This window comes from Leucopleurus acutus (assembly GCF_964270905.1).
Source record: "Leucopleurus acutus genome assembly, chromosome: 8".
NCBI lineage: Eukaryota > Metazoa > Chordata > Mammalia > Artiodactyla > Delphinidae > Leucopleurus > Leucopleurus acutus.
This window is the reverse complement of record NC_139151.1, coordinates 100,612,719-100,637,202: the sequence shown is the minus strand read 5'-3', so window position 1 is coordinate 100,637,202 and position 24,484 is coordinate 100,612,719. Positions and strand designations below refer to the sequence as shown.

Below are 24,484 nucleotides of genomic sequence, written 5' to 3'. Positions count from 1 at the left end.
AGGGGCGGGGCTAAAAGTAGACCACTGGGTGTGACCTGGGAGAACGCAGGGTAGTCATTTAAGCGAGCGTCTTGGGGTCAGGACGGTGCTGCCAGAGGCTTTGGGGTGGCAAGTAATAGCTCAGAGGTGACGTTATGGTTTATGGGAGGGTCACCTGCCCTAACCCCCTGTCCTCTTTTCCCAGGGAGCCACTTGTGGCGACCTTCCTAGTGTCCCTTTCCCTTCGTGGGGTGCTATGGAGTTCCCAGAACACAGCCAGCAGCTGCTGCAGAGCCTCCGAGAGCAGCGGTCCCAGGGTTTCCTTTGTGACTGCACGGTGATGGTGGGTAGCACCCAGTTCTTGGCCCATCGGGCTGTGCTGGCCTCCTGCAGCCCATTTTTCCAGCTTTTCTACAAAGAGCGGGAACTGGACAAGAGGGATCTGGTGTGTATCCACAACGAGATTGTCACAGCTCCAGCCTTTGGGCTGCTTCTGGACTTTATGTATGCCGGCCAGCTGGTCCTGAGGGGGGATACCCCTGTGGAGGATGTGCTGGCAGCTGCCAGCTACTTGCACATGAATGATATTGTCAAGGTGTGTAAGCGGCGGCTGCAAGCCCGGGCCCTGGCAGAGGCGGATAGTACCAAGAAGGAGGAAGAAACCAACTCACAGCACCCTAATTTGGAGTTTTTGTCCAGCACTTCCCGTGGCCCCCAACCTTCGTTGGCATCTGCAGAGACATCAGGCCACTGGGGCAAAGGGGAATGGAAAGGCTCAGCAGCTCCCTCACCTACTGTCTGTCCTCCAGATGAGCCACCGATGCCGGCTGGGGCTGACACTACACAGCCTGGCGTGGAGGTTGACTCACCGCATCTGCGGGCACCTCCTCCACCAGTGGCTGATGTCTCTCTTGCCAGCCCCAGTAGCTCCACAGAAACCAACCCTGCAAACTACTTCTCTTCGGGCCTCCCAACGGTTTCAGTGGAGCCACTGGCTCCCCTTGATGTGGTTTCTGAGAATCTGAGGGTGGTGGAACCAAGGGGAACTGGAGGCCCACTGCAAGGCTTCTATCCCCCAGCTTCGGCTGCAGTCCCAGTCCCAGCCCCAGTTCCATCCCAGGCTCCAGCCCCAGCAGAAGCGGAGCTGGTCCAGGTGAAAGTAGAAGCTATCGTGATTTCCGATGAGGAGCCCGATGCCTCGGAGGAACAGCCTCGGGGTCCTGAGGGACTGTTCCCACCTGCAGGAGCAGTGTATGGTGAACAGCCTCCCCAGCCAGAGGCCTTTGAAGAGCCAAGGGCAGCAGGACTGGAGGAGGTGGGGGCCAGTGACCACTTCCTGCCGCCAGATCCTCACCTACCCTACCATTTGCTGCCAGGTCCAGGGCAGTATCATCGAGGACTGGTGACCTCACCCCTGCCTGCTCCGCCCGCCCTGCACGAGCCACTCTACCTGCCTTCCGAGTATGAAGCAGCCCCGGGAAGCTTTGGGGTTTTTACGGAGGATGTTCCCACTTGCAAGACATGCGGGAAGACCTTCTCATGTTCTTACACACTACGGCGCCATGCCACAGTGCACACGCGTGAGCGACCCTACGAGTGCCGCTACTGCCTGCGCAGCTACACGCAGTCAGGGGACCTGTACCGCCACATCCGCAAGGCTCACAATGAGGACCTGGCCAAACGCAGCAAACCGGATCCAGAGGCTGGCCCCCTCCTGGGAGTGCAGCCCATCCCTGGCTCCCCGACAGCAGACAGACAGAACAGCAGTGCTGGAGGGCCAGCCAAAGATTTTGTACTTGGCCCCAAAAACTAACACGCCCTGATGCCAGGCCGGCTCTTGCCCCCGTTAGGGGGCAGCACGGAAGGTGGGAAGCATCTCACTTCCCTTGCTGGGGACAGAATGAAGATTCTGCCCAGGCTGTAGGTTCCTACCCTTTTCTTTTCCCAGCCAGATAGCAGGACTTTATGGGGCATCGCATCTCAGTCAACTCCTCACCAAGGGCACTGGGAATTTTCCTGAGGTGTAATCGCTTCTCACTCTGCGTTTGGACCCATAAAGCTAGCAGTGAAAAGTATCTCTCTGAACTGGACTTGCCTGGTTTCTTCCACAAAACTGCACACCTGCTGATTCTTTCACAGCTCTCCTCCAGACCTAGGAATCTGATACCTGTACTTGGGGTAGGGGTGGGGGTCAGGTTGTTTGTGAGGAAAAAAGTGGGAGAGGCAGAGGGCAGTGTAGACTTTACTTAGGAAAAGTGTACAAATTAGGGAATTTCACACAATTATGGTTTATTGTTGTAGTTGAGCTCCTCCTGTGTCCCGGGCTGTACTGGGGACTTCACATAAATACTCATTTAATCCTCAACAAGTTTATGAGGTATTATCCCTCTCCCCGCTTTTTTCCCCACAGACAAGGAAACTTGAGACTGAACAATCAACGTTAACGTGTGCTGGGTCACAGAGCTAGTTAAGGGGCAAGCCAGAATTTGAATCCTGGCTTATGACTTCAGATACCATGCTGGTTTAAAACACTGTTGAAGATGGTTAACTTTGAACTAGAAGTTGTTTTCTTTTTTGACCTTTTGAGTGTTTGGTTTTGTTGCCTTTCTTTTGAGTGTTGCCTTACCCCTTTTGTTGCCTTACCCCTTTCCCTCTGCTTTCCATGTAGAAAGGCCTTTGATTGACTGTTTCAACAACAGATACCGTATTGATGACTTGAAATTTTTGCCTGCACGTCTTAAATGTGCATTGAGGTCTCTGAAGATGACAAACTGGAAGGCAGAAAACACTAAGCTCCACAGTGGTAGGCGTGTGGGGGCAGACTGAGGACTTGTGAAATGGAAACGATGGGCGCTTGGGAAAACTAAAGCAAGAAACTCTAGATGAGACAATCTTAGAGTTCATCTGGTCTAACTCCCTCACTTAAAAGTTGTGATGACGGCCTAGACAGGTCAGATTACTCAGGTACGGTCACACAGGTGGTTACTGACAGTAGAGATAGCAAAGAAATGGGAATTTGGGGTACTGGTGTGGCATGGGGGGAAAAAGCATTCTAGGAATGTAAGAGAAGGGTCTGCCCCTGCCTGTGGTGAAGAGTGGTGTTTGTAGGATGGACCAGAGGGCTCCCCACAAACTCTCTCTTTGGCGCGTAAGGAACTGAATGCAAAAAAAGCAGGAAGGAGTATTTAGAAAAAGATGAAAATACGAGTGAATTTTCTGAATTTCTTCTCTCTCTTTTTGGATTTGTCACATTCAGCCCTGTGAACTCACACTAGCAAGCTGTTTTTGAGTCATAGGAAGGAGACAGAGCTGAGCATCAAAGATTTGGCCAAAGAAAGCTCCTTACTTGGGGTATGATGGGAAGCAAAAGTTGACGCTTAACATTTCCATGGCTGAGAGACTGAATTCTGTGCTTTTCATTTTCCTTGTGTTGGAATAATCTTTTATTTTATTTTTCAAATGGCTAATTTTATTTATGCAAATACATTACTGCCTTAACTCCTTGGTGAAACAAGGCAAGATATACATACATACGGTAAGAGCTATTTTAGCTGACTGGAGCACCTTTTCCTGGAGTAAGTATCACATCAAAATGCCTACAAGAATCAGTTGCCTTTAAAAGAGTGAAATTTATGGTATGTGAATTAAAAAAAGGAGGGGGGAAAAAAGAAATCGGTTGCCTCAGAACATCAGTTCCTAAAAGCAAGGCATAATAAATATGTGTACATGTATATATAATGTATGTAATTTCTCTGGACCATCTGGGGAACACAGGAACCTTGTTACTGTCTCGGCCAAGTGCAATACTTAACTAAAGAGGATGTGTTAACTTGGTGAGATTCTCCTGAAGAGCAAGCATTTGCCTTTAGTTCCCAGCATGGAATGCTTTCTTCATTGGAGGTGGCAGCCAAGAATTTGCAAGATGTTTAAAGCAGCAGCCAACACAATTACGGCCACAGTTGCCTCACTTTATCTATCTGCTGGACACCAAGAACAGTTTAGGCCTGTCTGTAGAGGTGTGATCAAGAGAACTTTCTCTGGTTTCCACTACTCTTGACAGTCCCATCCATGGATTCAACGAACCATAGGCCAGCTCATCTAACCTCTAGTCCAACACTGGATCCTCCTTTTGCCAGGTGTTGAAAGAGAACTCACTATTCCCAAAGGAAACATATTCTACTGTTGGAAACCCTAATTGTTGGATAATTATTCCTTCTACTGAGCCAAAATCGGCCTCCTTTTATGGTGGGATGGGCCAGGTCCCAGGCTATTAAGAGTTTAACCCTGAGAAGTTATTTCCTTTTGAGCTACAAGCTGATTTAGTTTTCAGACGACCACCCTTTGCTCTCCAGTTTTAGAGACCTCTTCCTAGTTTAGGATTTCATTTCTTAATTGGTATTTTGTAAGTGTATGCCTTCACTTGCTCTTAGCTTCACAAAACTCACCATTTTAGCCCTTCACATTAGATTTCACTTTCTCCAAAGCCAGTGTTTCCAAAGATGGTTTACTTCAATATATACTAATACTTTTTTTTTTTTACTGTAAAATACATTTATTTTTATGGTTGATTGGTTGTTTTGTTTTGGGGTTTTTTTGTGTGTTTTTTGGCAAATGATATGAAGTGCTCTAAAGTCCCCTCCCCAATTTTATCAGTAAGCAATTTCAGCATGCACCTCTAAAAGAACTCCTAAAAAGACCAAATACCATGATCACACCCAGCAAAACTTAATAATTCTTGTTCAAATTTCCCTGATTGTCTCGCAAACTTTTAGTTGTTTTTTCAAATCAGAATCCAAATTCCAAGGGTTTTAGGAGATCTGTGCCAGGAGCTGGGGAGAGACCAATATATATATTTTTTCTTAATTCACACACAGTCTCATAAAAACTTTTAGTTGTTTTCTTCTAATAGAGTCACATTTATTTGGTTGGTGGCTCTTAAACTTCTTTTAATTTATAGGTTCCCCTCTCTTTTTCCTTGCAATTTATAGAAGAAATTGGTTTATTCATCTTATGGTTTCAGCCTGGGGTTTGCTGATTACGTCCCCATGGTATCATTTAACATATTCCTCTGTCCAAAAATTCCTTTCAAAATATATATTTAAGTAAAATATTGACTAAAAAGTAGTATAGGTAGTATGTGATTTTGGCAAAACTGTAAAGATGATGGGTATTGGTTTGGAGGGAAACACTGTTCTAAACTGTCCCTTATGTGCAGTATGAATCCTCACATCACCATGAATGCTTTCTCTTCAATCAAACCCTCAAATCCTGTGTGGAAACCATTAAGGATTGGTAAGGTGAGCAGCCTCCCCCCTCCACAAACTTCTGAGTACAGAGATTGAGGTACCTCTGGCTGATTCCTTCAGGATGTGGGCTGGCCAGACCTCCTCCAGACCCACATCTGACTGCCTATCTTTGTCCACTTTCCCGTTCGTTAACATCTCTGTTAGGAGCTGGCCTTCAAATTAAAGGCGAAATGTAAGTCTGACCATTTTGTGTCTTAGAAGTGCTAAAAAGGGTTAGTGCAATAAATTTCGACAGTACATTTTTAAATATCAGTTTTATTTTTTCCTCATTGATGCAGAACATAGCTTACTGTAACATCAAGTCTTAGGGGAAAAAAAGAAAATCAGAAAGCAAAACCAACCCCAAACAAACATAACACACAACCATGCATGACATAATCTGGCAACAGTCTAGGCTTAGAAATTTAAGAAACTTGGAAGGGGAATAAAATATTCAACTTTTGTTAGTTCTGTCCTTGGACTTAAAAGATTATTTGGTATGAAAACTTTTTGTTTGTAAGTTGGTGGCTATATTATTTAAGGGTACAGGGAGACTCAAAGAGGAGCCTAGCTCGTTGAGAGAGAGGCATTACTGATAAAGGGAGAAGAGCTTGTGTACACTTGGCAAGACTAAGGGGTTTTTGTCTGAAATCTGTCTGTGTATGATGGCTAATGATACATGCTTATTACCTTCACTCATAAAGGTAGAAGCAGTGCTATTATGGTCTTATCTACTCTGTACAACTCATACATTGTGGACATTAGCAGAATGACAAAGGAGCTCCCGGTTGATGAAGCCTCCTACTGAGCCATGACTGCACCAGATCTGCGCCTGCACCCATGCCCAAAAAATCTTCCAGAAAGTTCGTTGGTGCTTAAAAGGCCCTAAGGGAAGAGAACCTTTTCTCACCGTTTCCCTCCTCTTTAAGGAAGTGAGCTCCTGCAAAATACAAGGGGGCGGGTAACAAGTAAAGAACAGATCTATGTTTTTATCCTGTTCTTTTATGGTATTGTTTCTAGAAGACTTGGTAAACTGTCTTTCCTATGTTTTTTTAGAGAAATGAGCATACTATAGATATGCACCTATTAAAAATTAAAATGTTTACGAGTGTTTTTTTGGCATGAGAGCTTTTAAAAGATTACAAAATATATACTTAAATGCTTGACTCCAGAAGTTTTAAGACAGAAGGGTTTAATAAAAAAATAAATAAGCATACTATATTAATGATCTGAGTGTGAACAATAGCAAGGACTAGAAATTACCAAGAGAAACAAGAGGAACTAGATACTTTTGTGGGGGAAAAAGAATCTGAATGTATGTGGAACATTAAGACAAAGGAATTATTTTAATCAAGATGGTTAATTTCAAATCTTTCATTCTGAGCCGTGTGGGCCCAATTTATAATTGTCTAGTTTCACAGTATATATATTTACCAGTTTGTGGCCTGTGTAAGTTTGGCTTTGGGCATCTGAGGAAACGAAGGAAGAAACTCCTTTCTGCCTTCCTTATTACTTCATCCTCTGCTAGCCTTCTCCTTTGTATATGACTACATCTACCAACATCTATCATTAAAATCTATGCCAAAGATATGATTAATTCCACCCATAACTGACAAATGTTTTCTGGTTGTATTTCTCAAGGCAAATATCCCTAATAATACCACATATTAAAAGCCGTATAAATACATAGATGGAGAAACAAAAACAGACACAGACCATGTAAGCAATAAAGAGTTCGTGCAGAACTAGAAACAAAATACAAGTTCACCTCAGTCAGAGGTATGGGGTTAATTTCTCTTGCTGAGGCTCAGGTTTCCCCTTGATGGGTCCTTACTGGTTCACCGAAGTGCCAGTGGAGGGGTATCTTTCTTCTTTGTTAACCAAACATGCCCAGGTAGAGCTGCTTCTCTTTCCGATGGTAGCTGCTGAGTTCCGACTGCGTTAGCTGAAGGTACCGCCGGACACTGGCGTCTTAGAACAGGGCAAAGAAGGCAATTAGAGACAGGCCATAACCGTACCTCTGGGCAGAAGAGGATTATGAACACACTTCCATTTCCTAAAATCTTTCCATTTGCATATATCACAACAATTCTATGCAATAGTAAATGTCATTCATTAATTATGTGCATTATTAAAAAATCTTGTACAGGGATGCTAACTTAATAATGAAAAGGAGCTTGGGGAAATAGTTTTTGTCAGAGCAAGTCTCTAAAGCTACTGTACATGGCTGGCAGTTAATCTATGTACTTGAAGGTAAGAAATGTGAACAACGGCTCATATATCTTTATTAATTCATAATGGCTTTCCCGTTCAATTAGAGAGATTTTGCTGAATTTTTGTAAGTTTGGGGACCCTCTTACTTCAGTAGCCGCTCTAAGCCAGAATGCAAAACGGGAGACAACTTTCAGTGCTGAACCACCAACACAGGAATGAGTCTGTCATTCTCTTCACAATATTCTTTTCCCCTTGGAAACAAGGGAAACAAGCCTCAAATTTTCTGTCAGGACACCTGTCCTTCTTCTAGGTCATACCTGGGGTTAGCTGAGCTAAAGGATGAATGGATAGTTAAGCAAAGGCCAGACCCCAGCTGGAGAACTGGTAGAAATGAGGATTATCATGTTTAGTCATTGGAATCCAGATCCTATTTTTGTCCCCATCTAGGAACTGAAACTTGAAAAACAACATTTTAAGATTATTTCTGGAGCACATACAATATTGCTTTCCTGTGGAGGCAAGAATACAGGAGTAGAAGGCCTGTTTATCATATATCTTTTTACACTTTTTGAATTTTGAACATGTGAATGTATTATTACCTATTTTCAAAATTCAATAAATTGAAAGCTAAAACACTCCCACAGATACTACCTCAGTGGAACAATTTTTTGTACTTACTACTTCAATCCCCTTCTCTCACCTTTTGGTTGCCTGTTGACAGCGGCCATGAGGTAATGCCGAGCCTGGTCATAGTCCTGCAGGTGGAAAAAGGCCACTCCAGCCCGATACAAGGCCTTGGCATTATCAGGCTGTCGCTCCAGGACTTTCTGACTGTATTCTTTCACCCGTTCGTAGTTTACTGGCTCCATCTGAAGAAGACAGGCTAATGGGGCCAAATGGAAGGAAGGGAGAAGAGGGAACACTAAGTTCCATTGCCCAACTCAAGGCAGTACCAAACCTAGGATGATGTCAATAACATTCACTCATCCAACAAATACATTTAAGTGCCCACCATATGCCAGACATTCTTCTAGCCATTGGGGATACAGCAGTGAATATAAGCTTTACATACCTCACAGTTTACTTCACTATCTACCAAATGCCTAGCACGTACCTAGTGTGGGTCAGGCCCAGCTATAAAAGTTGATAAGAACATATTTTAAAATTTATTTATGGGGACTTCGCTGGTGGTCCAGTGGTTGGGACTTCGCGCGTCCACTGCAGGGGGTGTGGGTTCGATCCCTGGTCGGGGAACTGGGATGTTGCATGCTGCGTGGCACAGCCAAAAAAAGAAAAAAAATTATTTAAAACTCTTCATTGTATCTCTTCTACCCAAGGCTCTCTGTCTTGAATCTCCCATTCACCACAATGCTTGTACTGAAGCTCTGTTAACGACAACCGTTGCCATTAATTGTGTGAGGAAATAGTAAGCGCTGCGCCATGTGCTTCTTTAATCTTCTCATCCACCCTCTGAAATCAGTATGTGTTACCATCTCCATCTAATGGATGAAGAAATCAAGGCTCACAAGGGTCAAGTAAGTTGTCCAAGATCCCACAGCTTCTAGGTGGAATGAATAAGAAATCTGAACCAAGGACTCTCTAACTCAAAAATTGCCACCATTCTCAATGATGATATATTACTTCACTATTCCCTTGGATGAAAGAATGGGACCTCAAACCACAAATCTGTTTAGGAGGCAATGTTCAGGTCAGTGTTCTGCCTTTCTATAAGTAAGAAGGGAAATGCATTCCCTGTTTCATAACTGTGGGAATTAAACATAGCATTATTAAATCACGGTGCTGAGAAGGAAGGAGAATCAGGGCTGATGTCTGCAACCCTTCTACAACATCCCCACCAAGTGGCCATATGGTTTATATCAATACTTAGGTACTTCCACGCGGTCAGCTAACCCATCACTGTAGCTTCATTCATTCATTCGACAACTAGTTATGGAACACTGACCATGTGCTAGGCGGAGTTAGGAGCAGGAGAGGAGAGGAACGAGACAGACACCTTGACGAGTAAATAGAGCTTGCATCCCAGTTCCCAGGTAGGAGGAATGCACTAAGAAATTCACTTATTTATTAGTGCTTTGAGGAAAACAGAACTGTGCTGGGACAGAGAGTGAATGAGGTCAGAGTGATGTTTGATTACAGAAGGTCTCCCTGAGAAAGTGACTTTTGGGCCAAGATCTGAATGACAAGGGTCATTCAAGGGACAGGGCATTCTACCTGACAGAAGAGATCCTACAAAGCTGGAAGGTGGACGCATGCTTTGTGAATTTGGTCTATGGCGGAGCCAGATCAAGTCAGGCGGTGCCGGGGAAGGTCAGAGTTTGAATATTTTCCTAAGTGTAATGCGATGCCATTGGACAGTTTTAGACAGTGACATGGTCTGATTTCCTTATCTGTAAAATGGGGGAAATCATAAATACCTTGCAGAATTTTTATAAAGATGAGAGATACTATAAATAAACTGCCCAACACGTAAACTTCACTCACATGTAAGTGAAATTTAATTTTAGTGAGTCTTTATAGAACATCTACCAAGCACCCCCAAGCAGAGGGTCTATAGATGGATAAGCTACAGTCTCTGCCTTCAAGTCCACCTGGAGAGTCACGATATTTACAAGTACCTATCTCATTTCCTTGATTTCTGGTCAATTCCCCAATGTGTATTCTCTTCTCTAATAATGCACAGTATTCTGCAATAAGAGCTTAAGTTCTGCAATTAAGACTTCCCATGTTTAATTTTAGCTCCACCACTTATTAGATGTTTCCTTAAATCTACCTCAAAGGATTGCTGTGACACTTAAATAGGTTTATATGTATATGTGTATAAAGGGCCTAAACACGGTATTTCATAAATGTCACCTTAACGGGCCTTCCCTAACCCCTACCTAACACTTCCATGCCTATGGCACTCACTATCCCCATTTTCTTTTCTTTTCTTTTTTTTTTTTTTTTTTGGGCCACTCCACACAGTATGTATGATCTTAGTTCCCTGACCGGGGATGGAACCTGCACCCCCTGCATTGGAAGCATGGAGTCTTAACCACTGGACCGCCAGGGCAGTCCCTATCCCCATTTTCTGCTTTATTCTTTTCCACATTACTCATCATCTTCTAATATATGTTACCTCTTCTGTTAATTGTCCATCTCCCCATGAAAGCAGTGATCTTTATCTGTTTTATAATACTGCAGTATCCTCAGTACCCAATAAATAATTGTTGAATGAACTGAAATATTAGCTACTCTAGTTACTGTTACTTGAGTCTAAGAGGAGCTCTGGACACACACTGTAAAAAAGCTAGATTTTCACCAAATCACAGCTGATGAGTGTTGTAGAAAGCAAAAAAAAAAAAAAAAATCATTTAAACAACTATTACAAAGTATAAAAACTACCCCTGGGCTTCCCTGGTGGCGCAGTGGTTGAGAGTCCGCCTGCCGATGCAGGGGACACAGGTTCGTGGCCCGGTCTGGGAAGAACCCACATGCCGCGGAGCGGCTGGGCCCGTGAGCCATGGCCGCTGAGCCTGCGCGTCCGGAGCCTGTGCTCCGCAACGGGAGAGGCCACAACAGTAAGAGGCCCGCGTACCGCAAAAAAAAAAAAACAAAAAACTACTCCTAATAATTTCTGTGGCCTCAACTGGGACCATTAGAATACTTTAATATACTTCAAAATAACTTAATTAGCTCTATGGTTATTTTGCCTGCCATAAAACAGACCTAAGAAGTCTCCCTTCTTTTAGCAGATTAATCCTAGCGATACTAACTCTGGAATCCACCTCTTCATTCAAGGCCAGCTGGATAAGGAAGATATTGGTTACCCAGGTTACCATCTAGCTGATTTATAGGAAGAAGGAAAATGAGGAAAAGCTATCCAAAATATCTAAGATGGATAACTTACACCACCAGTTAAAGCAAGTGCCTTCTTTCCTATATTTTAAATATTAAAGAAACAACACTCTAAACGTAGGTTCAGTATTTTCCCTATAGCGTGCGAAATTCCCTAAACCTATCAGCATCACCCGGGAGTTTGTTAGAAATGCAAATTGGTACACACATCGCCCAACACACAAACCTCCGACCCATTAAATCGGAATCGTGGGAACAGGGCTCAAGAAGTTGAGTTTAACAAACTCTCCAAGTGAAGTCTGAGAAGCACTGCTCTACAGAAACTCAATTAGACCCTACAGATTGAAAATAAATTTCAATTCATGGCAGAATAACTAGATGACGGCAGAGAAGCACGTCAGTTTTCCCCAATGTTCTCAGACTTTCATGTCCCGGCCTTGACACTCTACCCATCCTTCAGCCCTGTTCTTACCAGCTAGGTTGTTGTAGCAGTCTGTCTGGGTGGTGCGCAGTACGTTTTCTTGTTCATGTGTGAGGGCCGGGCCCTGGGGTCCCAGATTAGGTATCGGGGAGGGCAGACTTGGATCCAGACCCCGCAGCTGCAGCAGAGCTCGATGGTACCCACTCACAGCATCTCGGTACTTCCCTTCCCGGTAACATTGGTTCCCTTTCTCCTTGTACAGCTGGGCCTCCTGCAGGCGCTTCTCCATAACTTTGTCGCCCAGTGCTCTTGAGGAATTGGGAAGTGAAAGAGCAACCGAAGCTCTGGGGATAGGAGCGAAATAACCGATTTTGGTAGCCGACTTAAAAAAGCAGGAAATTCTCCTTCTCCAGGAGGCCTCTCAGGGAATGTTTCCTTGATTCTACTACAGCCCCTTCCTTTCTTCTCTGCAGTTATTTTTCAATCTCTAGAAGTGCAGGGCATTGATCAGGGAGAGGACGTGGGAAGAGTAAAGCCAGAGATTAATTTATTTCCTAAAGCGGCGACTCCGGGGGGAGGAGACTGCACGAAAAAGCGAAGGCCGTACTATAAAATTGTGGCCGGCGTGCAAACGCCAGCGGAATTTGCTTCCTCCTTTCCTTCGGACACACCTCCCTGACCTGGAAATGGAAGGGAGTAAGGCGGGGACAACTGCTAAACGAGGTCTAGAGGGCTTGCCTCCATCCCAGCTCTTTGTTCGCACTTATTCAACCAGCATTTGTTGACCTCCGGGCCAGGAGTTGGGGAACCGAGGTGAATGCGGTCCGTGCACCCCAAACAGCCCGAGGGTGAGGCGGCCGCAGCGCCGCTCATGCAAGCCTCGCATGCCCCGCGGCCAGCCCCTCGCCCCCAGCAAGTGGCCGAACCCGAAGTCTCCCCGCTGGGCTTCGATTTACCGGCGGGGAGTACGGAGAGTGCAGGGTCAGGCCTCCCGACAGCTTGGTGTCTAAATGGTGGCGCGCATTGCTCCACGCCGCCCAATCAGAAGCGGCCTCGGAAAAGTAATCCCGCAGAAACGACCCCGCCTCTACAGCCTCCCCAGTGGACCAACCGTGGGGTGGGCGGAAATCCTCTGGCAGCTTCGCCAATTGAAAAAAAAAAAAAAAAAAACCGAAAGCTCTTGAGGGACCAATCAGAATTGCAGATGACGATTCAAGTTGGCCAATACGGCGAGGTCAGGGTGTCTGTTGCTGGGTAGAAGTTGAAGGATTGAGGGGAAAAAAGAGGGCCGGGGTTAGTTACTGCAGTCCTTGCAAGGTTTTAGAGAGCCCTTTTGTTGACTAACGAGAAAGACAATTGCCAGTAGGCGTTCACGTTGCAAGAGCTTCCCTGCTTTCCTTCTGGCTTTTTTCTCTCTCAAGAAGTGGCTGCACGAATAGACACTAGGGAACAGAGATTAGCGAGCAAGCCCTACGACAACAGTGTGATCGGGTCAGACGGAAGTAAGGGTGGTGACGGGGTGGGAGGGGCGTGTGGCGAGGGAGGTCCGGGCGGCTGCGCGGAGCCCCGGCTGGAAGTACGGAGGGACGGGTGCGCACACGCCTCGGTACTACGAGGCACTTGAGCTGAAGCCAGCCTTTCCCGTCTCCGGCTCCGGTGCGACTGCGCCGTGAAGCCGCTGGCGGCGATTGGCCCAGGGGGTGAGAGGGGGCGGGAGGTAAAGAGAGGGAACTCCACCGTCCTCGGCGCGCGCCCACCCGCCCGCGGCAGGGGAACCAAGGGGGCTGGAGAGGAAGCAGCTCCCTGCTGCGTTGTTTTGGGCTCCGAGGGCCGAAAGGGGGAGGGAGGAAGGGCGAGAAACAAACACTACGTAGCGGAGGCTGCGTGCGGCCTTCTGCCTGCGTGCCTACGTGCGTGCGCTCGCTCGCGCGGGCTCAGTGCTGGCGCGTGAGGCGGAGGCGGGCGGCGGCGGCGCCTGCGCGGTCGGGCTCGGTCGACGGCTCTCAGGGGAGGAGGCGGCGGGAGGCGGAGGAGGCGGCGGCGGCGATGGAGGTGAAGCGGCTGAAAGTGACCGAGCTGCGGTCGGAGCTGCAGCGGCGCGGCCTGGACTCGCGCGGCCTCAAGGTGGATCTGGCGCAGCGGCTGCAGGAGGCGCTGGACGCCGAGATGCTCGAGGACGAGGCCGGCGGTGGCGGGGCCGGGCCCGGCGGGGCCTGCAAGGCGGAGCCTCGGCCTGTGGCCGCGTCGGGCGGCGGCCCGGGCGGGGACGAGGAGGAGGACGAAGAGGAGGAGGAGGAGGACGAGGAGGCGCTGCTTGAGGACGAAGACGAAGAGCCACCCCCTGCCCAGGCCTCGGGCCAGGCCGCACAGCCGCCGCCGGAGCCCCCGGAGGCGGCAGCCGTGGAGGCCGCGGCCGAGCCCGATGCTTCCGAGAAACCAGCGGAGGAGGCCACAGCCGAGTCAGGTGGGGTGAACGGTGGCGAAGAGCAGGGCACCGACAAGGGGGAGGAAGATGAGCCGGAGGATCGGAGCGGAGACGAGACGCCGGGATCCGAGGCGCCGGGTGACAAGGCCGCAGAGGAGCAGGGTGAGGAGCTGGCAGCGGAGCGGGTGCGCCCCTGACCCAGCACCAAGCCCTGCATCGCGGGGTTCGATTCCCATCGCCATTCGGTGGGACTCCCCAGGGGAGGTGGCTTTCGTCCTCTACCCACCTTTTTGGGGGGTTTGACTACCTCTGGTGGCCCCACTCTCTGCAGGCGGGAGGTTCCTGCCTAACTCGGTTGCTTGGTGGTAGTGGATGGAAGTAAGCGATGTTGCTTGCGAACTGCTTGTGAGCTACCTGTTGGAGCAGCCTTCCGCGGTGCTGGTTATCTTTTCCTAAACCGAGAATGCACTGAGGAATTGTTGATTACACGGACAGCCAGACCGACTGTTGGAGGCTTCGGCCCGACTGTTGACTTTTTCGCCATAAAATTAAGCAATAAGCTCAGTTCGTCAAAGTTCGCTCCATCGAAAGCTCAATATTAGAGTTTGAGCCACACCGAAAATCTGGAAATCTAACATTGCTCCTGCTTTAGCAGCAGCTCCTGCTTCAGCAGCCTGTGGTGTGAGGGTGTCAAGTTTAATCGTTACCTACGGAAGAAAAAATTTTAATCTACAGCATTTAGAATGTTAATCAACATTATTTGGCTAGGGGTTTAACCTTGCCTGAATTCTTACAACTAAATTTTAATCTTTCATCTGAGTAGATGGTTGGGCAAATTTGTATATTTGCTGTACACTTAGCTAGCTTTTTACATTTCGGGTCCTTGACTTCCTGAATTGAAATGGTTGAGGTGTTGGTGGGTCCATTGAGTAACCTTGTGGAAGAGACTGTATAGAGTTGCCCTAGGGAGTTAGTGACCTTTCTCTTTTTGAAGTAATTGGATGGTTGGAGCTGATCCATAACTGTCTTGTCAGAGTAGGGAGGAAAACTAGAGCTGCTTCTCATTCTTAATATGAAGTGGCTTGCTTTAGTTCCTTTTATAATACATTTTTTAGGCTGCTGCTTGGTATGATGGTATAATTGGAACCCATTCTACAACAGTCACATGCAACTTGCAGATTGTCCTATGTTCTGGAACAAAAATCCCATTACATAACCTTTGACTTAACGTGTACCGCCAGATAGCAGATAAAAAAGGTTGAGGGATAAAGGACTTCTTTAAAGAAGTTATTATTAAAAACTTTAGTGTTACAAACCAAAAAAGTCCAAGGAAAAATTGTTTTTTTTCTCCTTTTGTGAAGAACGTTGCGAAATATATGACAACACTTTTCTGCCCCAAATTATGTGCAGTAAAGATGCAGTATTATTTGTGGGTCTCTTGTGACTTAATGGTTTGCTCCTGCAAGTTTCAGTAAAAATCTGTGATAAAAATACAGCTCTGTATATACACCATAGTCCATTAGCTATGTAAGTAAAGCTGTGGATGGCTGTGCGTTCGAAAGCTGGAAAGGCAAACCCTTAAAAAAAAAAAAAATTGAGGCTTCTGTAACATGAACCTGTGGAAAAGTGTTGGAAAACATATATTAAGTGTCCAGCTTAAATCCAAATCTGATAGTCAGGAATCGAAGTTAAGCTATGAAGTTTTTAAAAAACTCATGGGATGTTTCTTTTATGTCATATTGGTGGGAAAATCTGCAAGTTTGACCTGATTTAAGCAGATAAATTTAGAATGCAAAAATTGCCGAATTTTTAATCTACTGCTTGACTGTAATTAGCCCATAATGTCCCTTTTTTTTTTTTTAAATAAAATCCCAGCCAATGACAGGAAGATGATCATCTTTGGAAATAAAACATTCTGTGAATGCCATGGGAAAAACCTGGCTCTTCTGACTAGACAGATATGCAGGTCCTCCTTTAGTTTCTGTTGGTTCTGAGCTTATTCTACACTCCAGTATGAAAACTGCTGATTTTCTTTCCCTCCTTTTTGTAGGAGATGACCAAGATAGTGAAAAGTCAAAACCGGCAGGCTCAGATGGTGAGCGGCGGGGGGTAAAGAGACAGCGGGATGAGAAGGATGAACATGGCCGAGCTTACTATGAATTCCGAGAGGAGGCTTACCACAGCCGGTGAGGGAAATAGTCCCTTTCATTGAAGGGAGTGTCTGCTCTGATTTTGGTATACCTGATGTTGATTGGAGAGTCTGGAAAGAGGGGTGGATTAAAAATGGAATAGGTTTTTACAGGCCTAAGTTTTAGATTAAATCTACCCTGAGAGCTCCTGTTGCCCTTTTCACATTTGTTGAAAGAAGCTGTCTGCTGGAAGTTTATATTTGCTGATAAACAGACCTGATGTCATGCAGACACCTCTCCAATTAGAGGACTTTGGTTACACTGTATTTGCTTTTCTCTCATATGTATAGTTCAAAGTCTCCACCACCCCCGGAAGAAGAGGCAAAAGATGAGGAAGAGGATCAGACTCTTGTGAACCTGGACACGTGTATGTATAAGGCAGACAGGTTGAGGTTTTAAACCAATCAAAAGTGATTTTGGAGATTAAAACTTCATGGCCTGCAGCTTTGAAAAGATTTAAACTTTGTATCCATTCTTGAGAACTGGGTATACTTGTGTTCTATTGGTGGCTTCAAGTGTTGGGCATTGGAGTAAACAGATCGCTTCTTTCTTAACAGATACCTCGGATCTCCATTTTCAAGTGAGCAAAGACCGCTATGGAGGGCAGCCGCTTTTCTCAGAGAAGTTCCCCACCCTTTGGTCTGGGGCAAGAAGTACTTATGGAGTGACAAAGGGGAAAGTCTGCTTTGAGGCCAAGGTAGTGTGTACAGCTCATTAGGACCGTTCATTTATTAAATTAGTCATTAGACTACTATGTAGTGGGCTCCAGTACATAGTAGTTTACTGCCCACCAGTATTTTATTAGTGCAGAAAAAGGCACCACGCTTGAATGACAACCGTAGCGCCAGTAACCGAGAAATTGACCCTCATGGCTTTGGTTTAAGTTTATTGACAGTTGTTTTTCTGACATTGAGTTGTGATAGTTGTCGTTTTCGGTTTGTATCAAAATCTTGTCTAACTCAGACTTTGCTCGAGTATCTGAAAGTTCCTTTTCTGACTTGGCCAGGTAACCCAGAATCTCCCAATGAAAGAAGGCTGCACAGAGGTTTCTCTCCTTCGAGTTGGATGGTCTGTTGATTTTTCCCATCCACAGCTTGGTAAAGTTATTTTTAACATAATCATTTTAGTGTTTGCTGCTCTGTGGGAGGTTTGTGTGTAGGTAACTAATTTGCTGATTATTCTAGGTGAGGATGAATTCTCGTATGGTTTCGATGGACGAGGACTCAAGGCAGAGAATGGGCAGTTTGAGGAATTTGGCCAGACTTTTGGGGAGAGTGATGTCATTGGCTGCTTTGCTGTAAGTGCTCCTGAAAGTTGTAGATTTGTAGCAAGGAGTAAATAGAGGGCACTAGGGATCAATTTGCTTCCCATCGACTGCTGTCTTTTCTGCCTTTGATGCATTGCTCACATAGTTGTTTAGTACAGCAGTTGGAGTAGAGAAAAAAAAGATTAAATTGTAAGATTAATCAACCTCAAGCTCTGTGTGCCCATAAATGCTCTTGTCTTTCGTCGTTGTAGAATTTTGAGGCCGAAGAAGTAGAACTTTCTTTTTCCAAGAATGGAGAAGACCTTGGCGTGGCATTCCGTATCAACAAGGAATCCCTGGCTGACCGGGCCCTCCTACCCCATGTCCTCTGCAAAAATTGTGTTGTAGAATTAAATTTTGGTCAGAAGGAGGAGCCCTTCTTCCCACCGCCAGAAGAGTTTGTGTTCATCCATGCCGTGCCTGTGGAGGAGCGCGTGCGCACTGCGGTCCCTCCCAAGACCATAGAGGAGTGTGAGGTATGCTGGAGAGTGTGCAGAACCTTGGTGCTCATGCTTGGAATGGTGGGTGGGTCGCTTTTCTTCTGAAAACTTTACCCAGCTGGGGGAAGGGGAGGATGTTCTTAAATTGGGCTTTGTAAACATGACCCTCACTTATTTTTTATAGCATTCCTGGTTCTGTTTACTTGCAGGTGATTCTGATGGTGGGACTGCCTGGATCTGGAAAGACCCAGTGGGCACTGAAATACGCAAAAGAAAACCCTGAGAAAAGATACAATGTCCTGGGAGCTGAGACTGTGCTCAATCAAATGAGGGTGAGTTGCTGGGAGGGGTTAGTCAGCTGTGATGTTAGCTCTTGAGGTACCAAGAAATTTATATAATCTTTTCCCAGTGGAGTTGGTCTTTCAGGTGTCTGAGAACAAGGGCCCCACAAATAAAGAAATGCGTTCTCAGTATGTGTTTATGGTAGATTTTTTTCTTTTCCTTTGCTGTGTTGTCAAATCTGAAAGCTGGTAAAGTCTGGAGTTTACCCAGATTGAGACTGGAAATGAGTTCTGTAGGAAATGGACAACATTCACAGCACTGAGCAATGTCAGTGAACTGATGTGGTGGTGTTGTGGCATTTACCAGTGATTCTTGGGCTTTAACTTAGTGTGTAACTCCTTGTGTTTCTCTTCTTCTCAAACTCATTAGATGAAGGGGCTAGAGGAGCCACAGATGGACCCCAAAAGCCGGGACCTTTTAGTTCAGCAAGCCTCCCAGTGCCTTAGTAAGCTGGTCCAGATTGCTTCCCGGACAAAGAGGAACTTCATTCTTGATCAGGTATTGTTCAAACATTCAAAAGAAACCTAATTTAACAATAGGTCCAAAGATAAAAGATTTGGTATCCATTTAATCTGATAAAATTGCTCAGGGACTTTGCTGGTGGTCCAGTGGGTAAGACTCCGTGCTCCCAGTGCAGGGGGCCTGGGTTCAATCCCTAGTCAGGGAACTAGATCCCGCGTGCATGCTGCAACTAAGACCCGGCACAGCCAAAATAAATAATATTTTTTTAAATCCCTTTAAAAAAAAATTGCTCAGAGTCAAAATAGGGTGCATATATAGAGAAAGACTGAATTAAGTAACAGAATCAGGTTACCTGATTATGACTAAGTGGTTGTGTTACAGTTGTAATGTGTTTTGAGCTCAGAGATACAACTCTTAGTGTTTTTATCAGAGAGTGTATGGACCCAGACTGTAAAACACATTCTAGAGGCAATGGAAAGAGCGTTGGAGCGTTGGATTCATGGCTCCACCACTTACTAGGTTTGTGACCTTGGACAAGTCTTGGCCTCTCTGAGTCTCAATTTTCATGTTGTGTAAAACAGGATAACATCATGTAGCTTTTGAAGAATTCAAAGAGATTGTGTAAATAAGACCCCTAATCTAGTGCCTCACTTGTGAAAGATGCTCAGTAATTGTTGGTTGAATTAGTGTTTAATTTTTATTCCTAAAACGTCTATTACTCCTCTTGTTCCTAGTGTAACGTGTACAACTCTGGCCAACGGCGGAAGCTATTGCTGTTTAAGACTTTCTCTCGGAAAGTGGTGGTGGTCGTCCCTAATGAGGAGGACTGGAAGAAGAGGCTGGAGCTAAGGAAGGAAGTGGAGGGAGATGATGTGCCTGAGTCTATAATGCTGGAGATGAAAGGTGGGCTAAACTCTACAAGTTAGGGGTCCTGTCCTTGGTCCATGCACACCTCACTGGAGCCTCTTAGCACCTGGAGGATTCTCCACATGTAAAGTGTAAATCTGTGGAATAAATTAATGGGTGTGATCACTTGAAGATTAATGAATGAGCAGAGTGAATGGTGAAGCAATAACTCCTTGATTCATTCTGATAAAATACAAAAAGAGAAATGGTGATAGATCACAGGATGATAGCCTTAAGGCAGAGGCTTCAACGAGTCAGTTATTCATTTAGTAAATACTTAAAGTGTCTACTATTTGTCCAGTACTGTTCTAGACATAGGGAAAGAATGAATGAAATGAAGCTCTGCCTTCACCGAATTTATATTCTAGAGATGGGCCATGCTTGTGGTTCAAATTAAAATGGTAGTGGTTGGAGTGAATGATCTCATCAGTATATTTTGATTTCTAGTATCACATTAGGCCTGTTTTTTATTTTTGTTGTTTGTTTTGGTTTTTGATACGTGTGGTACAAAGCCTTACAGCAAGGTTCCCTAGAAGGCAAAATTAACTATCTTGATTGATCTAGTTTTGTGCTGTTCACCTCAGAGTTTGGTTTTTCCCCTTGCTGCATTCAGCGCCTGACATCCCACCTGAGCTGTCAACTACTGGCTCTTTGAATTCTGATAATGCCCAGGCATGGGAGCTGGTTACACATTTAAGAGCTGGATTCTCCAAGTTTACTTAGAATGAACTAGGCCAGTCCATACCGGTACTCAAGCACTTGGAGGAACTTAGTTCAGTTTTATAAAACGGAGGGCTAACTGGATTCATCTCAGAATCAGGAGAGCCTCATTGAACTGAATTCTGCTGGGACCTCAGCCTCTGAACTTGATGTCTAGAGACTGGCAAGTGTGCTGGCCCATCATATACAGGTGGTTTTAATGAGGACCCCGTACTCTTGTTAACTGTTTTTCTTGTATAGATGAGTAAGTGCCTTTAGGCTGGGGTCAGTTTCTTCTTGAGTCTCTTTAAAAGTGTATTTCTTATCTAACCAACACCAAAAGTTTCTCAGTTACTTTTAGCCTCTGGCTGCCTGCTTCTGTCCTGATAAGAAACCTTAACCCAGTTCACTCTTAATTTATTATGGATCACTTGAGAACTTGTAAATCTACAGTTTGCAGATAGCCCTTTGCCTGGGGCTGTTACAGTTTAGGGAAAACCCATAGAGTGAACCCAGCACACTTCTGTGCATTAGTACATGAGACTTAGAAAATCCTATTCTTGTAGTGGGGTTTTCATCATGAGATCTTACCCGTCTATGTACTTGGAGGCCCACAAGCTTCTCTCTTACTCTTACAGCCAACTTCTCTCTGCCTGAAAAATGCGACTATATGGATGAGGTGACATACGGGGAGCTGGAGAAGGAGGAAGCTCAGCCCATTGTCACTAAGTACAGGGAGGAGGCAAGGAAGCTGCTGCCGCCCTCCGAGAAGCGGACAAACCGCCGAAACAATCGAAACAAGCGAAACCGGCAGAACCGAAGCAGAGGCCAAGGCTACGGTGAGTCCTGGGGACCTGCCAGCCCGAGCCTCAGTCTGTTCTCTGTGCTGAGTGCAGCAGGACCCACAAGGAAAGGGCAGGCAAACCAAGTCAGGTCACCAACAATAAGAAAGTCCCTTCTTATGGAGCTTATTTCTTCCTGTGATCTTTACTCCCAGCTTCTTGTGCTTTTTCCATAATCCTTCAACAAAAGGTAGTTATTTTTCAACAAAAATATTTGTTTCCTTGAAAAGCAATGCTTGAGCCTGTTCATTTATCTAGTTTTCATTTTTACATATGGATTCCCCATTCACTATTGTAGTTTATTTGAAGGATTTGTGCAGTGAAATCAGATTCTTATCTTTTTCCTTGCTACTTCGTCTATTGGATCAACCCAACTGTATAGAGCAGAAAGTGAATGCATTATTCAGTAATCTGGGGGGGGGTTGTTAGACAGTAAGTTAGCTTATTAGTGGAATTAATTTCCCTCCTGAATGTCTAGTTTGTCAGTTAACAACCCCCGCCACAGTGTGCATTCACTGTGCATTAAAAATTGTGTGTGTGTGTGTGTGTGTGTGTGTAATTATAAGTGTAAGTCAACAAAATTTTTGAGTGCCTGCTATGTGCTGGGCAGTGGGAATACCAACAGTTCCTACCCTGGAAGAGCTTATCATTTAGACTTTGTTCATTTGTATAAAATGATGGGTCTGGGTTATATGATATCCAGGATCCCTTCCAGGGCTGAAAGTCTGTGGCTCTACGAATGGCAGTTTTTACTCATGTTTCTAACTCTGCCATGTATCCTTTTGGCATCTTAAATGTTTTGCAGGAATTGGGGAGCTTCAAAAGGTGAAACCAAGGTGGCTTGGTTTTCTTGTGTCTCTATTCCTCTGCCCTCCCCCACCTCAGACTTTTTAAAAGATCCTGGCTGGTGCTTTAATTAACATTGTGTGAGCCTGGCAGAAGCAGGCCTCCTATTCCCCCAGAATTGCCTTTGGCTCCGACTTTTTGATTTCCACTCAGATGTGGAGCCAGGACCCCATGCCAGCTGTCTGAGCGCGCTCTCCATTTCTCTTCCAGTGGGCGGGCAGCGCCGAGGCTACGACAACCGGGCCTACGGGCAGCAGTACTGGGGGCAGTCTGGAAACAGAGGGGTGAGTGCAGCTCTCCTTCTGCTCCTCCCTCTGGGCCGTGATAGCCATTCCTATTGGCTTGGGGGAGCAGAGTGGTTTGGGCTGTTTTCTCAGGGCTTAGGGTTTTCCCCATTTAACTTGTTCGTCTGGAAGACTTTATCCTGGGAAGGTTAAGCTTGTTTATAATATCAAGTGAAGATGTGTCTCATTTAAGACGGGGGATAGCAGTGGCTTGTGATGCTGAAAGCCCATACATCTTCGCTCTTCTCCTTCTCCTTTCTCAGGGTTACCGTAACTTCTACGATCGATACAGGGGAGACTACGATCGGTTCTATGGGCGAGATTATGAGTACAACAGATACAGAGACTATTACAGACAATACAGTCGGGATGTAAGTATCATCTGGGGATAGAGAGATGAAGGGGGGCAGGGCCAAAGGGATGAGTGTCATGCCTCTCCATCCTCAGCCAGCTGTGGCTCCAGGTGATGGAGTTTCCCCTTTCTTCTAGTGGCAGAATTACTACTACCACCATCCCCAGGACAGAGACCGATACTACAGGAACTACTACGGTTACCAAGGGTATCGGTGAAGCCCCTGCCATTGTCGCCTGTCAGCCATGAAGCTGAATCTCTGGGGGTGCCAAGCACCCCCCAAAACACAACCAAGGAAAACAGGGGCTGCCGGGGTGGGGCTGAGCTGCCGGGGAGGGGCGGTGGGGGGAGGGTGCGCAAGCGGGGGGGGAGGGGGGTGGAAACAAACAACAAAACTGTACATTTTTTTTTAAAGTTTGTTGAAAAGAATATTGTCTTATTCTATAAAACATTTCAAACCTAGTTAGATATTTGTAATCAAAAAACCATTTGCTCAGAAAGCAGCACTTAGGGCTGCCTGTCCTATACCCTGCAGTCAGACAGGAAAAGAACTGAAAATGTCACCCTTCTGACATTCTGAGGCAGCTGGACTGGCAGCCGAGTAAGGGAGAGTGATGGCGAGGTAGTGCGGAGCGGGTGGGGAGGCGTGTGAGGGCACTCTCCATACAGGCAGGAGCGGGGACAGAGGGAGAGCTTGTGACTGGGGCAGTGAAAATAAACGATCAGCTCTTATCAATCACTTGCACCAACTAACCGTTTGTATTTTCTTTACCGACCTTTCCCTCTTGGGATATCTGGTCTGGTGGGCTGGGAGGCCATAGTGTCCCTGTCTCCACGTTCCTGTGCCTTTGTGCTGTTTGGCTGAGGCATGGAGACCACCAGTTGGGCGGTTCTGTTACATAGGATCCCCACGCCAAGGAGGCGAGGGGACTGTTCCTGATTGCAGAGCAGAATAGCTTGCAGCCTCTCTGTGTCTGTTAATGGATTTCCATAAAATCTGGGGGAAGAGTTGGGGTTGCAGCCCTCAGCCTGAAGACTGTGATTTGCCAGTCTCTACTCTCTGTCTTCCAAGGTTGAGACAGGTGGGAAGTCTCTGAAATCATCTCTGTTAGAGAATCTGTCCTCTTATAGTTCAAGAGAAGGAACGTTTCTCAGGGTTTCAGCTCACACAGAAACGAAGCAGGATTCTTTTCACTGCAGCAGGATATGTATATAGGTGAATCCTGTGGTGTGGGCTACCAGGCCCAGGCGCTGAGAATAGCAGCTATTTTCTACAGTGTGGGGGGCCGGGGCCCTGCTGGCTTTTTTGATACACAGATAGAGAGTGAATAGAAAAGGGGAGGGTGGGGGGTGGGAGGCAGCTCCGTGGGGCTGCTGGAACTTGGGAAGAGCATGAATGTGAGCGTGTGCAGCGTGTGCATGAAAGAGAGCACCCCTTCCCGACTTGCTGAAACAGGATTCCTCCTGGGGTGCCTTCCCTGTGTGTCCCAGAGAGGCCTCTAGCCAAGAGACTTCAGTCGGGAGAGTTATTGTTTTGTAACTTTACCAGCACCCTCCCAGTTCTTGACAGACAGCTTCAGGTTGTGGGTTCAAGAATACGGGTGGATTATGGGAATGCTCTTTCAATACTGAGC

General features: G+C 46.0%; 3 protein-coding genes across 3 annotated transcripts; 2 read left to right on the top strand and 1 right to left on the bottom strand.

Moving 5' to 3' along the window:
* Positions 1-220: 220 nt before the first annotated feature.
* ZBTB3 (zinc finger and BTB domain containing 3) lies at positions 221-1,839 on the top strand. Its single transcript, XM_082844475.1, has one exon. The coding sequence runs from the start codon at positions 236-238 to the stop codon at positions 1,790-1,792; it is 1,557 nt and encodes a 518-aa protein (XP_082700601.1). The 5' UTR covers positions 221-235; the 3' UTR covers positions 1,793-1,839.
* A 3,719-nt stretch (positions 1,840-5,558) lies between these two features.
* On the bottom strand, positions 5,559-12,413 carry TTC9C (tetratricopeptide repeat domain 9C). Its single transcript, XM_082844369.1, has 3 exons — positions 11,809-12,413; positions 8,179-8,361; positions 5,559-7,235 (listed from the first exon to the last, which is right to left on the bottom strand). Exons 1-3 carry the CDS (start codon positions 12,044-12,046, stop codon positions 7,141-7,143), a joined length of 516 nt encoding a protein of 171 aa, XP_082700495.1. The 5' UTR covers positions 12,047-12,413; the 3' UTR covers positions 5,559-7,140.
* Positions 12,414-13,602: 1,189 nt separating this feature from the next.
* HNRNPUL2 (heterogeneous nuclear ribonucleoprotein U like 2) lies at positions 13,603-23,163 on the top strand. Its single transcript, XM_082844619.1, has 14 exons — positions 13,603-14,344; positions 16,233-16,368; positions 16,662-16,738; positions 16,929-17,068; positions 17,378-17,468; positions 17,556-17,668; positions 17,890-18,153; positions 18,327-18,449; positions 18,829-18,957; positions 19,656-19,824; positions 21,165-21,365; positions 22,425-22,498; positions 22,762-22,869; positions 22,988-23,163. The coding sequence occupies exons 1-14, from the start codon at positions 13,804-13,806 to the stop codon at positions 23,066-23,068; spliced, it is 2,247 nt and encodes a 748-aa protein (XP_082700745.1). The 5' UTR covers positions 13,603-13,803; the 3' UTR covers positions 23,069-23,163.
* Positions 23,164-24,484: the final 1,321 nt, after the last annotated feature.